The 16,019-nt window shown below is 38.4% G+C and overlaps 1 protein-coding gene across 5 annotated transcripts in view; it reads right to left on the bottom strand.

Annotated features, from left to right (window-relative positions):
• The window catches only part of TLCD4 (TLC domain containing 4), a 30,419-nt gene that overhangs the window by 13,823 nt on the left and 577 nt on the right, over nucleotides 1–16,019 (bottom strand). For 2 of the 5 annotated variants that reach the window (XM_072868365.1, XM_072868363.1), the window contains exons 2-5: nucleotides 14,803–14,924; nucleotides 10,644–10,809; nucleotides 5,931–6,020; nucleotides 465–523 (exon numbers count right to left, since the gene is read on the bottom strand). In XM_072868365.1, coding sequence (XP_072724466.1) covers nucleotides 465–523; nucleotides 5,931–6,020; nucleotides 10,644–10,798 — 304 coding nt within the window. In that variant the 5' untranslated portion in view covers nucleotides 10,799–10,809; nucleotides 14,803–14,924. Of the gene's footprint in view, nucleotides 1–464; nucleotides 524–5,930; nucleotides 6,021–10,643; nucleotides 10,810–14,802; nucleotides 14,925–15,697; nucleotides 15,939–16,019 lie in introns of those variants that run through there. The other 3 variants (XM_072868364.1, XM_072868366.1, XM_072868362.1) reach the window with 3 other exon arrangements.

The following is a 16,019-nucleotide window of genomic DNA, read 5'->3' as shown; positions in this document are numbered from 1 at the left end:
CCTATGGTATCATTTGCCTCAGCTTGTATTGAGGGTTACTAAAATTCTTCTGCCAGCATTCTGAGGTCACAGGAAGAAACATATGATAAAAGACCTATGAGTTGTAGACACCCTGAAGGGAGTGAAGGGCACTGTTTTAACACCTTCTCAATTGGCTGAAGGACAAAACTGAGCTGGAGTTGGTGGTTGTGTATCAAACCATCATAAAGCCACACAGTGGCACTTCCTCAGTGCTTGGGGAGATATCATTCCATCTTTCACATCCGCTGGCAAGATCCTGTGACTTCACCACAACCTACAACTACTGTGGCTTTTAAAATTGCTGATGGAGAAACTGTATTGTATACACATATCACATCTCCAGCATAGTGGCTCAGTATAAATATATAGGCATAGTGACTCAATATAAATTTTGTTTATAGACAAGATACAGGTTGTGTGTTATATACACATTGCATAATTACCAGAAATGAGGTAGCCTGTGGTAATAGCAATATTCAGTTTCACAATTGAAGGGTCACCCCTGTAAACATACGAAAAATACACAGTTACAGCCTTTGTAACAAGGTCATTTGCAAAGGACATACACCTATCAAACACATAATGGTCATCAGGCCACTTTATTCTTGGCCCATCAGCAAGACATTACGAGATTTGGTTAAGAAAGGTCCTAGACATGAAAATGGATTCCTTTTCCACCCAGATATAAGACATCTACTAACTACCCTCATCAGGATTACCCCCTGCCTTGGGGTAGACTGCCCCAAGAACCTTGCTAGAGACTAGAACTGAAACCCAGCAAGTACCCTGAGCTGGCTTCTCTAGAAACAGAGGATAAAGGAGAACAGCCCAGGCAGCCTCTCTTAGCACTTTAACTGAAACTCTGTGTCTCCATTTTTGTTTTTCTGCCAGTGTTAAAACTTTAAGGATGACAAAAATAAGCTCAGCTGGTGCTTTTCATATTTATAAGAGGATGGATGCTTATAGGGATAAACAGAGTAGAAGGAGACATGAAAGGAATTAATTGCCAGTTCTTTGGAGCCAAGGAACCTTCGAGGAGAAATGCTTTTCAGAGTAGTTTCACACCTTCTGTCCCTTCCCTTTTGGTGCCAAACATTCAGCAGGCAAAGCTCTTAGTAGCACACACGCAACTTCAGTTCCTCTAGGATGCTCACCAAACACAAACTTGTGAATACAGCTCAAAGGGAAGCATCCACATTACAGCAAGTAATGTTTGTTCTTTCCTCCAGCGTCCTCTGTGCCTTCCTACTTTGAGGAGTTTGGTAAGCAAACCTCTTTTCCTCGGCATAAAGATCATAACTTTTTTTTTAACCAAGTTGTGCAACTAATCTAGATGTGTTTTGTGCAAGTATGAATCGAGCTTCAAGTGATAGGTCTACAGATTTATAAAATGTGGACTGCTCAAGACAAGCTGTGAAAGCAATCTGTTGTAAACCTTTCGAGAAAAAAGGAACATAACTGTGCATACAGCCACCTCCAATACAAAGACTACTTCAGCTAGAAAGCAGTACTAGCTATTATTTTTTAATCCTATTGGAATGAAGCAGTGGAAGATATTTCCTGTATTACTACAATCTGTTCACTAAATTTTAAGGCTTTCTTAGTGTCTAAAACTAACTGCTTGCCTGAGTGAGAGGGCAGCTTACAGGAAAATAGAAGGACTCACAAAACCAGACTTCTGCCATTAGGTGAGGAAAAACATTACCAGGAGAGCCTGGAGCTCACTCCACCTCTTAAGACTGGCCATAGAGGCTCTCTTAACTACAACATGAGACAGGAACACTTTTCCATTGCTTCAAAACCTGGTTTCATGAGCTACATAGGTTGTGGGCTGAGTGCTTCTTTGGGTGTAGCTCTTCTACAAGTCACAACTACACGCAGAGCACAGACAGATGTGTTCTCTCAACTTTAGCAGAAACTATTTAAATAGCTACAGCCCTCCCATTAGAGCTCCCAGCTGTGGCAGCGGCAACATCATAACCAAACTTATAAGTGCTCCCAACACACTTCAGCACACCATCACCAAGGTTGAGCCTGCACTCAAAAACCTTCATATTCTTCTCCAGAGAAGATGCAAAGGACCGAGTATATGAAATTGGTTCCGTGATATTGGTAAACATGACTTAACTGGCTGAGACAGGGAATGATTCACTTCCCTTTGTTCTTTCCATGAGAATGGCCACCTTGCAACAAACCTTCTCTAGACTTTCTAAACCAACACTTCAACAACATATATGGCTGCACTTCCCATCTGTCACCTCCCTTCAAGAATAGTCCATGTTAGAATCCCAAATTAATCTCAATTATGAAAAACTTAGAATTTAGTGTAAAATCTTCTAGATTTCCTGACCTGTCTCCTTGAACAGAAAGTGCAATGGAGCTTATGAGCCCTGATGTTTGCAGCCTAGTTTTGATGCAAGCAAGAGCCAGGACTGACAAACAGGGAGTGACTTGAATAAGCAAAAGGGAAGAGCTATCTCTTTTCTGATTGCTAAGGAGGTATGTGTGGCAAATGAATTACACACAAACACGCACAGGCAGATATAACAAACAAAAGTCCGCATGATGGACTTTCTTCAAACTTCTTTGCAGATACTTTGCAGATACAGAATCATAGTAGATAAAAGTAAAATGCTAATCAAACATCAGACTTCAGAAAGTGTAATGACTATAAAGTGGACAGTCATATGCAAAAGCCTGCTCTTCTGTGAAGCTACAACTTAATTCACTTATTTACATCTTCTCCCTCTCCTTTTCTGATCTCTACCACCTCCACATTTTCTACTGTGTTATTCTCACCACCTCAAAAACAATCTCTACATCGTCTATGTTAGCTAGTCTGTACTACGTATAGAAAAAAAGGCAAAGTGTTACGAGAAGTCCTAGACCATCAAAAAAGGTGTATGTACACAACATTGATGCTTCCCTATAATTTATCAATGCTCCAGTATTTATTATCCTTTGTTAGGATCTATCGTATCTAGTTTCAGGCATTACCTGATAGTAATACCACATCCTCCCTCCACTGAACCTAAACTCTTAGCAGGAGTCCTGATCCCTTTCAAGACATATGGGTATCATCATTACCATGCATTTAAGCTTCACGTGAACCCAGAAGTTAGGCTGACATACATAGAGGCTCAGAACTTGTGATTCTCCATTATAGATATAGGTATCTTTAAACTCCATAGAAAAGAACTGATTGGATACTGTCATACAGTCAATGACTACACAAAGATGGTGGCAATAACTAGAAGGAAAGAGTGTCTGTATCAAAACCTTCCCAGAAGTCTAAAATTGGAGCATCTGTGTAATGTTTTCAGGCTACCTGGGCTAGAAGAGTGCAAGAAAACTGCATGAAGGATTCCTGGACATTTACTTACAAACTACTGAAACTAGATTCGCAAATGTTTCTTCTATTGTTAATAAGAGACTCCTACAGAAAGCCTTATGCATCCTTCATATCTGTAAATCACCAAGTCCCACAGCTTATGCCTGCATTTCAAAAGGGCATTAGATTTCCAGACTGAGCAGCCTTGCAACAGTCCATCTGGCATTTTCCGTATAATTTGTTTATTTCTTCTTCAGTCTTATTCAATTAAACTCAAGACTATGTGGATTCAGCTACAAATCAATGTAAAAATGATAAGCAACTTAAGATTTAATGTACAGCTGAGCCATAAAACAGACTGGAGAAAAAAAATGGTTAAAGTTCTACATGGTCAGTTAAGGCTTTAATTACTGTGTACTGGGAACCAATATGACATATGGGGGAATACATAGACTAATGCTAACCATCGCATTTTTAAGAGTAATGTAAAAGTCAGCCTTAGAAGAAAATGTATATCTGCAAATCCTGAGGAAACCACCCTACAATTCTGGCTTCACTGGCAGAAGAAAGCCTAACACAAAGTTGTATTTTACTTGAAGGCTGCATACAAGTACTTGTAAAGCCATAGGCAATATTATGTTCAGTCTTCCTTTGCAATTAATCACTTGCATGAACATGAATTCAAATCATTGCAACTGCTTTAAAACACATTAAGTGATACTTCACACATTTTAAAATTATTAGTTTAATAGCTAAAAATACTGATTTCCACATCTAGTGTGTTCTGTGCACTTCTAATTGACAAATTCCTGAAACCACTAAGATAATTTTGACCAAGAAAAAATTTACAGAAATACTGCCATGAAATGAACCTGAAGTTTTGATTTAAAACACAGATTAGATATACTTCCACTAGATTTTTAAATATATAAAGTTTTCCTTAATCTACCAAATGTAAATAAAACCACTGATAGCAATCATTGTAAATGTATCCAAACAGAAGGAACTATTTAGAAGCAATAGTAGAAATACAGAAAAAAATTCCCCCAAAGGCAGATGGATTTTGTCTTTTAAGATTTAATGTTTTTACATAATCTAGGATGCTAAGGTGCCATAAGCAAGATGAAGTTTTCAATGCAGTATACAAAAATATCTAACAGAACTTTTCTCAAACTTACTAAGAAGAAAAAAGTGGTTCAATTTCTGCTTAATTTGAATTTTTCCTGGAATTATACCAGGAAAATTTAGTAAACGTGAAGACTCAATTTATCTATCATCATCAAGAGGCTTTTATTTCTGCCATTCATGACTTCTTTTGTACTCTTTAGAACAAGGTCTACTCAAACAAACCAGGATAAAAGCTCCTATCTGATAAAGCTTACCACAGCACACACTGAGAGAGTTATAATAACGCACTGCTTTTCAACATGGTTAACAGATCTCATAAGATATTCAGACTGTATTTGGTCCCTCTAAAGATACCAGAATGCAATGAAAAAAATCCAAACTAGCCAGCAATTTAATCATATATCACTACATACAGAAGAGGCCAAAGCTGCCTAAATTTGTGTTATGAATTAGTGTCACATTTATTAAAGCCACATAACAAGTCAGTGGCAGAGCAGTTCAAGCACCCAATCCTGTCTAGTCCACGCTGCACTCTCATTAATTTACAATATCAAAAGAGCAGAACAAGCATCAGATGTTAAATTTATGGAAGTTTAAACTGACTCACAGCATGGTCCTTTGGACAAGGTTAAAAACAACAGTCTATGACAGAAATATGAAATTAAACTTAAAGTAGTTAGTTAGCCTTCGGAAAAATACGGCCTCTTCCTTCTACAGGGAAAGAGTTTCAGAGTGAAATGTCAAAACACCAATAGCAATCTACAATTAACTTGACTAAAACAAACACATCTTGTTCGTCCTCCCTCAAAAAAGTGTGAAACAAAAAAATATAACTAGAAATCAAGAAAAGATAAGCTTAATATAGAATATTTTTTTAACTAGAGAAAATATTAGAAGTCCATTTATTAAATATTCCTATTGCTTGTGAAGACAGCACTTGAAACTTTCATACTTTTTTTAAACCAAAGATTGATACAAGCTTTATGGGAGGTGGAAATATAAACATCTTAATTTATCAATTTAGACATACATATTTTATACATATAATAGGCCCCTCCAGCTTCTTTTTCCTCCTCCCCACCCTCCAGACCTGCAACAGCATTTCAATTTCACTTTAAAATGGTTATAGTAAATAGCATCCTTTCAGTCATACTGACTTCCAGTTACACTCTTGGTTCTCTGCTTTAGTAATTTAATATGCTATTTCAAATCAATTGCTTGTATTTTATCTATCCCACTCCACAGAGACACAATGCACTAAGACATTAATACTGACAGAATAATTTGGAATTATCAAATAGTACAGACCTAAAAATGGACACATCACAGCTGCATATTTTAATGGGAAATGAAACAATTATTTCAGTAATTAATATACTGCAGCATTTTGTTTCCTTCTCACTTATGTTATTTTATTGTGTAAACACAATATATATGTAACATGCCTTACCAGAGACGGTCAGCATTAACAGCGTCATCGTACAACAAAATATATAGGCAAAACCCACCAACCACCAAGGCGTGGAAAGTGGACACTGTCCTGAAAAAGAGATCACAGTCACAAGGAGATACTGCCATTCGCAACTTTATATGCTGTGCTTAAGGTAGGAAGTTTCCAAAGACATTCTCAACTGCATCCAGATACCTCTGTGGAAGACAATCGTCTCTTCTTTACGCTACATCCAACCACTTATACAATGACAGGTGGTGGGGGGGGAAGAGTCAAAAAGAAGGAATCTATTAAATTAAACAGAAAGTAGGGTCTCAAAGTAACTGAGATCTACATTTTCCTCCAATTATCCCACATATTAATGAATCTTTAAAGGCAATATGACATTCAGTTCTCTAACAAATACTTACTATATTGTCCCACTTGCTGGAAAATCTATATGCATTTCATATTCAGATTGGCCCATGAGTCCTGCAGCAGCAGGTTTCTCCTTTCAGGCACCAAATTAACAGAGGACCCATAATAAATCTGCCAAGTTCAGGTTTTGGAAAGAAGGGCATTAAATGAAAAATCCTATAAAGGAAAGTTTCAGAAAAAATTTCTAGTGGATTTGAAGTAGATTCTGGTTTTCAAAGAGAAAACTTGTGTAACAAAAGGTTGTAGCTGAGTATTTGAGGTCTAACAGCTACAGGTTCATATGAACTAGCAGCTTTATTTTACACTCCTCTTGGCCTATATAAAGTCACAGTAATCAGAGTTGCCTTGTCCATACTTGGGTACTAAACACTTTTTTTTTTTTCCCAAAGACACCAGTTTCAAGTATACAGGCTGTATGCACACTGTAGATAAACTCTGAATGTTAACAAGCACTTAGAAGAGAATTACCTATTTACAGGGGCCCTGACAGAGTTTCTGCCAGCATGCAGGCCAGGGCCTTCCTGCCCTTTTGAGTCCACATGTATTCTTGGAAGGTAGAACAATGCAGAGGGCACGGGTCCAAAATGTGTAACCTTGTTCCTCTAGCCATGGGTTTAACAGTACTATAAACGGCATCTAAGCATAGCTACCGTCTGCTTTCCGACTTTTTAAGTGTGACTAGGAAGAAAAAAAATTGTGTGCCAAAATAGCTCTAACTGAATCATGGATAGTGTTTGAAAGATGAGAACTCTAAGTTAGATGCTGTGTGATCAGAAACACCTTTGCACCATATTCACAACATTAACAATATGCCCACAAATGTACAGATGCTGTTAGTTATTAGTCTTGTCTTTCTACATATTGAATACATGCATTTGGAAGTTATTAATATTTTAAATGTGCATAAGTCACTCTCAGGAGTCTAAACTCTACCATTCCAGATTTGAAGAAAACATCTTACTTCCTGTGGAAGATTTTGCAAAGAAAGAGTAGGTTATAATCCCTAGTCTGTTTCCAGAAGTTATATTATTGTCTATTGGCATTAGAAGATTCTGTGACTTTTCATAAAAGAAGTCTCTATTTACAATTTGTTTAAAGAGTGTCATCATGCTATTTTCAGTAGATTTTCCAATAGTGTTCCAAAAAATCAATAGAGATTAATATAATATAAATAGCCAAATGTAACAAGCTGGATGAGAACATTTGCTAACTGTTATAGCTCAGGCTGCTTTTTTTGTTTGTTTGTTTTTAAAACCAAGAAAGAAAATTTAGTTATCAGAATTTTAATGATAATTAATGGTTTAACTAAAATGTCTACTCCTGCAACACAGAATTAACAAAGAGCTAGGAACTTTGATTCCTTTTTAAAACAAAGCATGGCATATAACATTAGCATTTGAGAAACACCTGGGATTTTTAAACTTTAGGAGAGGATAATGCTGAAAGAAGTAAAATTTGTCCTAAAATATAGCTCATTAGTTTAGAGCTGCAATTTGTCTTGGGAGTGGCTATTTATCCAAACCTTAGTGTTTAAAATACAAGCTATACACAAGTACAGCACTTGAAGGGGGAGGGGTGGGAAAAAAGGGGGGGGTGGGGGGGTGGAAGCAGATTTCCTCCTTAACTCTGGACTTTGAAGTTTCTCCATAGAAGAGGGGCCAGAAGAAGGGAAATAGTGCAACACTCCATTTTAATATGGAATCTAGGTCAAGCTATCAAGCTCAGTACATTTCCTTGAAATTACTGTCAAAGCTTGCATCCTTTAACTCCTCAGTAAACTGCAAAGAAAAAAGTTGCACTGGTAAGTTGCATACTTGTTCCTTTATTATTGAATAGATATATTTTTTCACAACTGCTTAATAGCAGTACAAATGTGTATTGTAGAAGAGGTGATAGAAAATTATGCCCAGCAAATTAAAGAGTTATACCATATCTGTGTCAAAGTATAGCTTTTAATTCAATTTGAGCATCTACATACTTAAGATTCCAGAACCAATTACATTATTGGTTCTTAATTCTTGGAAGGTCAGAATGAACAAATTGACAGTACGGAAAACACAGTCCAGAACTGCAGCTCAAATGCTTGATTACAAAACCCTCCAAACTATATATATTTTCAATGCTACAGCTCATTTCAGGCAGATGCCCTCTTCCAGACCCAGCTGAGCTGATAAAAATGCATAACCATCCTCTGTGCCAGTTTCCTTCAGGACTGCCAACAGAACCATTTATGTGAGCACTCCCTACACCAGTTCAACATAGGACAAAATAACAAACATCTACTTTTAAACCAGTTAAGTTAACCCAACTCATTTTACTGGGAGATAGTAACTTCCTCTACCTGCACAGCTGTCTGCAGACTACATATATGTCCATCCACATTCTCTGAACAGATAAGATACTCCTTGAGGTGTCTCTTCATTTTGGTGAAACACTGGAGTGATGAGGCAGTTTAACAAAACACTGTGTTTGGTCAGCAGAGTTAACAGTCAATCTTTTGTAGAAACACAGGCACAGTTAGCCTTTCTTTCACTTCATGCCCTCCTCAGGTATAACACCAACAAGCTGTTGATGAACGATGCTTTGTGTTTCATGCCTTCTAACTCCAGAACTGAATGTAGCACTGGACCATGACTCACCTCTGTGCTAACATCTACATCCTGCTATCAACCCAGAGAAAAAAATGTGGAAAGAAGTAAAAAAAAACAGTCTGGGGTGCTGTATCAACTTGAGTAGTTAAACACCTTACTACAAAGTGTTTACAGAGATTACAGCGCAGTTTATTTCCAGCACACTTGTGATGTGTGAAACAATTCATATGTTATTATGCAAAGCACTACAACTTAGCATAGCGCTACCAGGCATGGGATAAGTTCACAGAAAGCCTATTATGCAATTCAAGGGTCACTTGATGTGGCTTAGAGACAAAAGTTCAGCTCCAACATGATAACAGTTTAGTTTAGTTTCCCTGTCTGTCTCTATTGTAACATAGAGATAAACCTAAGCTGTGCTAATATAATGAACTGGCATCCTACAAAGTTGTTCTGGCAGAAAGGTAATTATTCAGAGATTGAACTGAAATTAAGATGGTGCCTTTAAGAACACCGCAGGTGGACATTTGCCAAATGGAAGAGCAAGACTATTTGAGTTGCTAATGCTGTCTAGAACAATGGAAACCCTTTTAAAAGTATCCACCTGATATTGCCTTTAAACAGCATTGAGGAGGATCAGTGATACAGCTAATGCATTTTGAGTGCAGTGACAGCCATACAGTACACATATTTGAGCTTCAAATTTGAGAATACACCTGAAAAATATTTTGAAGTTGTAATAGGCTACTCAAGCATAAAGTTATACTGTATCAATTCATTTCAACCAGAGAAGCTTGTGTATTACACAGACTCTTTCAGAGTAGTATATTGCAAATAAAACATCAGTGATCGTCCCATTTGCAATTAACTACCCTATACTTCCTTTACGGCTTAAAAGAGAGGAAAGTGCCCAGGAAAGATTCACAGGGTTGAATAAGTTTCTAACAGTGCGCTCTCTGTCTAAAGAGACAAGCGTAATGCAGGTGGATCCATCCCAGGAACTGCAGAAACACAAAGGGAGTGAGGAAGGTTTTTAGATTGAGTTTCCACAACTCCTTCCTGAATGTGTACCCTGTGTCTGTCATAGCTTCCCCCTCCTCTCTTCTTGCAGTCTCCTTCCCCACCAACACACAGATGTACCTGTCTAACCCTGCCTCACTCCCAATACTACAACAAAGCTTCACTGAATTTCTTGGAAAACCATAACTTATACGAAACAGGTTGTAGTGTAGTAGCGCCAAGAGAAAAGAGAGCAATTTGCTTTGCGCCCAAAAGCACGACCAGAGATACCGTAGCATTTACATCATGGAATAAATAGCAATAGTTTTTGTTTTCATGTATGTTTGGGGAAGGGAATTTTGTACCTCTTCTCTTTACTAGAAGCGTCGCAAAGAAGCCATTTAAAATTAATCCACTTCAGCTTATTACCTCTCACCAGTCACTGTTTTCTTTTTTTACTGACTTTCACTGGGGCATCACTGTCTAACAAAGCGTTTAATGCACAGCTGTTTGTAATGCTGTGTGTTCAAGAAGGGGCCTCAGGATTTTACATTCAGAATTTGTCATGTGCCTAGAGCTGTCCCTCTAATCTTTACAGATGTTTAAATAATAACATTTTCTGCAGTTTTATATATACACACACAGGTGGTTCAGAGGTCAACAATTTCAGGTAGGTCATCAGCTGTAGTTTGTTTGAACACTTTACCTTGAATTCCATTCGATCTTCCTTTTTTGGCTGAGATTGTTAAAACCAGGTGTTATTCGTGCTGACACCCAAGAACTTAAAACATGGAACAGAAGCTGAAAGACAGTAAAACTGGCAACAGCAATGCCAATAGTCAGGTTGCTGAAGGAAGCCATTGTTCTTCAGCCTGTGAAGAGAAGCAGAAGGTAATTTCAGTCCATTCTCCATTTAACTATTTTAAGCAGCCACAGAAAGTGTTTTTGACAGCTAACTTACCAACAGGAATATTATTCACTAAAAGTTTCATCCTGTTCAACATTTCTACTTAAGCCTTAATAGTGTAAAAGTATACCCAAACTTTTATATGTAAAAGTTGCATTGTGGTTTTGGGTTTTTTTTAACATTTGCATACTATACATTTTTGTTGCCTGAAGTCGCATGTATTTTATCTACACAGACAGGCAGGGAGGACCACTGACTAGTGCAACCGCCAGCTCAGAAGCCTCCAATCCTGTCCCAAGGAGCTCCAAAGTTAAAACTCATCTCATTCTTTCCAGATTGACTGCTGCCAATGGGATTTTAAAAAGCGACAATGAAATCAGATAAGCATAGTAGAGAGATTTTCAGGTCAGCCTCCAGAAGTAATAGCCTCACTGCAGCATTATGTTTGTATACTTTACAGAGACTGTAGTTCTCAATTTGCACTTGTTCACAGTTGAGGGCTTCTCTTGTGATAGCGTGTAGGCTATTGTATTTGAGCTTTTTTCTTCTTCACCTGAAAGTCTAAACTTCGCACAATTTCAGAGCACACTGAAAAGCTTCCTATCATCAGAGCTAATGCACTTTTCAGCTTCTGGATGTTTAGCTATTTCGTGAGGTCTAAATAACTAGCTAAACAATTCCAAACATAAATGTCAGTCTCTAAATGCTTCAGTCATTTCTCCTGAGTCGCCACTATTTTGCAAGACAGAATGATATTTTCCCGGAAGCCACAAACTTCTGACATACATCTCCAGTTTGACGGTGAGGTGAAGTGTTTTATATTCCAAGATTGGCAAAGGTTACAAACTCATAAAAAGTCAATTTGTATTAAGTTGAACAGAAAAGGGGGAAAAAGCCAAATGGCTTCATTTAAAATATGTAAATAATTTTTTTAATAGCCGTTTAAATAACTTTAGTCACTTATTTTAGTTTTACTGAAGAAAATATCTAAAAATAAAATGAAGACCTAGAGGCTAGCATAATTTGATGTTACTACAACAACCTAATGGTCAGCAAAAACTGATACAATTATATAATGCACTTATGTCCACCTGTAGTTCACATGCATTATAGAATGAGGGAACATGCCTTAGATTTTTTTTTTAATTGTATCTGCATTGCAGATGGAAAGAAACTTCAACTTCAGGGGAAAATAGAAAGAAAAGTCCACCAGTTAAAATAATAACTTAAAAGAATGACATACAATATTCTCATTTGGTGGTGTAAGTGGTGAGTCTATTGAAACATGGTTTGCGTTTAAACTTAGAACTTTAACAAAAGGTGTATTATATACAGATCAGGAAAAAAAATACTTTTGTCTTCAAAGATTTAGAAGCAGAAGGTTCAATGATCTCAAACTTTTTTCCCTCCTCCTCTTTCTCCCCCTCCCCCCCCCAATCGAAGAGTAAAAAAAAAGAGTGAATTATCTGAAAACTTTCTCTGACTAGCACCCACAGTAAAAGCTACAGCTGTATAAGCAGAAAGCATGGCAAATAAGAGCAGATTTGCTGAGTGAAACCTGCATCCATATCATATGGATTTCAAGTGTTTACTTCAGACCAGCTTTAATCCTGTCCTAGGGACTCTGCAGTTGTTAGATCATATTTGATGTGCTCTTTGGGCCTATCGTCCTGCTCAGTTTAACCCAAAAGGAATCCAGCTTGCATGCTCTGGGACAGCTATGCAACACAAACCAAAGGCCAGTAAATGGCAGTGATCAGAAGATTCAGTTCCTAAGTGCATTTTTACTCCAAACTAAAATTTTAATGTGCACACACTGCAGTGCATTGCTACAAACTCTGGTTCATTCCAGTTGTTTATCTGATGACCTGTTCCAGTTCAGCAGCATATTAGTCTTGCGTACTTTTTAATGTTAGTCTATTGAAGCTTCCAATTTCAAATACTATCCTGAATATTCAGTATTCTCTCAAGCACATTTTACACTGTTCTCCGCATACTGCTCCACTCGCCTCCACTGACCAAGAAGATACAAAATACAAATCATTTTATGCACTTTTTACGCAGTTTAAAGTACTAGAGACAATGGGTGTTAAGCTTGATTTTCTAAAACTTTTCTGTTTGAAGGAATAAAACAATCAATTCAATTTTATATCTTCCAGTTTGAAAACCAACTGATAAGCACTGTAAGGTGCCTGTTCCAGATTCTACTCCCAGGGAAAAAACTTCGTTATTATATCATCTCATTTGTCATAAGCAAGTCCTCTCTTGGACCACATAAGGAAAATAAACCAGTCAGTTTAATTCCTAAAGTGAAAGAAGCCAAAAATGCATGTTGAAGACAACTCTCTTCAGAAAAATAGCAAAATCACTGAACATCAATCACACCTACTTCATCCTTTTGACTAAAATATAGCAATTCTCATGATACTACCAATTTCGTTCATCTGCAATGACTATACTAGTACCTCTGAGTTTCAAAGACACTGATGTAATCTCTTGGACAAAAGAAATCCATGTTTTGTTTTGTTTCCTTAGCACCAGAAGATTTTATTAGATAAGTAATGTTTCAGCACATGACAGGTGTTCATTTTAGTACAGATTATGGAATTAAGCAAAAAAAACCCCAATCATCCCTTGCAAGAAATGCATTAAAAGAGCTAATCTTTCTTCTAAGGACCCTGTACAGGGAATTCATTTTAAGAAAAAGCATTTGCGTGGAAAGTGCATGATCTGACTTTGATTAGTATTCTGTACCTATATCTCTCAGAAGTTTTAGCAGCAAGTACAGAACCATGATGCCTGCAAAGGAAAAAGGTATAAGGGTAGCAGAGAAGAAACTAGTCACCCAGCCTCTGTGGTTGGTCTCACAGATACTCATAAGAGTTTTGCAAGACTGATTTCAGAAGGTGATTTCATATATGCTTATCAAAATTCCATTTAACTATATTAAGTACCAAGTCCAGGAATAATTTCATGTTTTACTTAGGCAAATTAAGAGTGCTGTATTTTAATTTAATTCAAGGACCAGGTGTAAACAGTGTTTCATGTGAGATGGAAGAACAGTTCAGCTATAAACGTTCTCTCAAATCTCTAAGTTGTTTTCAACTACATCCTGTTTAACATGAAAATTAATTGTTGTTTACCAATTGTTATTTAAAAGAAAAATCATTCATGTTGTTGAACCAAAGCTTATCACTTAAAAGAAACATAATAAGCTTCTGATTACGTACTATTCCTTTGCCCTGAGGACAATGGCCAAAGTTAGTAAGTCAAAGGCGGCTTCAGCTACACTGTTTTTCTGCCCCAGTATAGCTGTCCAGCAAAGTCTGATCAAGATACAGAACTTCATGGATTATATATGAGCAGACACTTTATCGCTCAAACTGCATAGTCATTGATTACTATTCAGTCAGCTGATACGGTTTTTGAGCTAGTGGAAGGCTGGGTGGGGAGGGACGTTTAGTGTAACTACTTTGTAATTCAGGAAAAAAAAAGTACTGCATCCAGGCTGGTTCTTCACCATTAGTTTTTTAGCAGTGGTCTTTTCCTGGCTTACCCAAATTTACTGTCTTAACCATTCAGTTAGACAGTAATTACAAATGATCAGAACTTCACTCTTGCAGCTTTTCAATGTAGTTTTTAGGTAAGTAAGTATCAGCAAACACTTGAAACTAACAATTTTCAGCAAGGTATTGCTTACGCATGTCTAGTGCAATATCAAATTGCTCCATTGACCCCAGTAATTTTGAAAAAGCTAATAACACAGCTTTTCAGTCATACTCAGTAAAAGCTGAAAATACGCTCTTTTCATCTGCTATTAACATGCTGTGGTTCTCCTGCAATTCTGTTTCTACTTGAAATTTAGAAGGAAAAAAACCAACAATATTAAGACTCAACATTCATTCACACCCAGTATGAAACCATTATGAACTTCTGATAGAAACAAATCAGCACTTACTGAAAGGAGATAAAGGAGCAGAAGAGTTACCAAGCGTTGTACCATCAATGGCATTTAGCATTTATGTTCTCCTCATTTCACTGTTTCCACATCAATTTCTCACATCATAAAAATAAATGCAACTGTATAGGCACAAGACATAGTAAGGAGGTGCAGAGGAAGGTATAAGGCCCACAGCCCTTACTTTCTTCAAGGCTGGATTTCAAGATGAGTTGGATCAATTTCCAAACAAGATTACACCCTAAAGCTGCTAGTGATACCAGGACATCCCATTGAGCCCTATGTTCTCCTGATCTGTTTAAAACTGAAAGCCAAATCCAATCGTTGTAAAACTTGCCATGCTGATTTGCAGAGAGCAACGTGGGACTACTGACTGCACATTTTATGATAAGCCTAGTAATAAAACATCTGCAGTGCTTGAGTTTTGCTGTGCTGTTGGTTCTGAATAGTACTTTCTATTGCTCCAATTAGATTAGATGTACTGCGTTTGATACCTTACTTAGCTCAGTAAGCAGCATCAAGAAGACACCCAACAAAATCCCAGCTACTCACAGCTTAAGCCATTCCCTTTTCTATGTAAGGCTATTCACACCGCAAACCCCACTCTGCCTTCTGCTCTTAAAACACCAAAGCAACTAGCAGATTAGGCACCCTTTTTATAAAGACAGGGTACACAGGGTGAGCTGTGCGTTTCTGTATCATTTACTTACAACACCGATTTCCTCAAACCCTGCAAGAAGTTTGCAGTCGGAAAGCAACAGGGAGGGGAAAAACCCCCCAAACTCGGAGGAGGTACCGAGCCGCAGGGGCGCAGAGGGACTCCAACAGACTTAACTCCCGAGCAGCGCAGCGCCAACGAGAAGCCGCTGGGCGCTTCCCTCGAGCCGGGCATTACCTAGCGTTCCCCGTCAGCCGAGGCGCCCGCCGTCCCCACCGTGCCCGCCCGCGGCGGTAGCCCCGGACGGCTGGCTGGCTGGCTAGCAGGCAGGCAGCCGCCGCACACACCCGCCGCGCTCGCTCCGGCCGCGGCCACCCGCTGCCGCTGCGGGGCGGCAGGAGGAGGGGGACAGCCGCTGTACTTTGCGCTGTCAGAGCGGCGAGCGCCGCCAGCTGCCGCCCGCGACCCCCGGGGCGGCGCCGCGCGGGGGGCGGCCCGTCGCTGAGGGAGGGAGGGAAGGAAAGAAGGAGAGAAGGAAGGGCCGCTCCACGCAGCCCCG

This window comes from Ciconia boyciana, chromosome 7 (assembly GCF_034638445.1).
Source record: "Ciconia boyciana chromosome 7, ASM3463844v1, whole genome shotgun sequence".
In the NCBI taxonomy this organism is placed as follows: domain Eukaryota; kingdom Metazoa; phylum Chordata; class Aves; order Ciconiiformes; family Ciconiidae; genus Ciconia; species Ciconia boyciana.
This window is presented reverse-complemented; position numbering and strand designations above follow the sequence as displayed.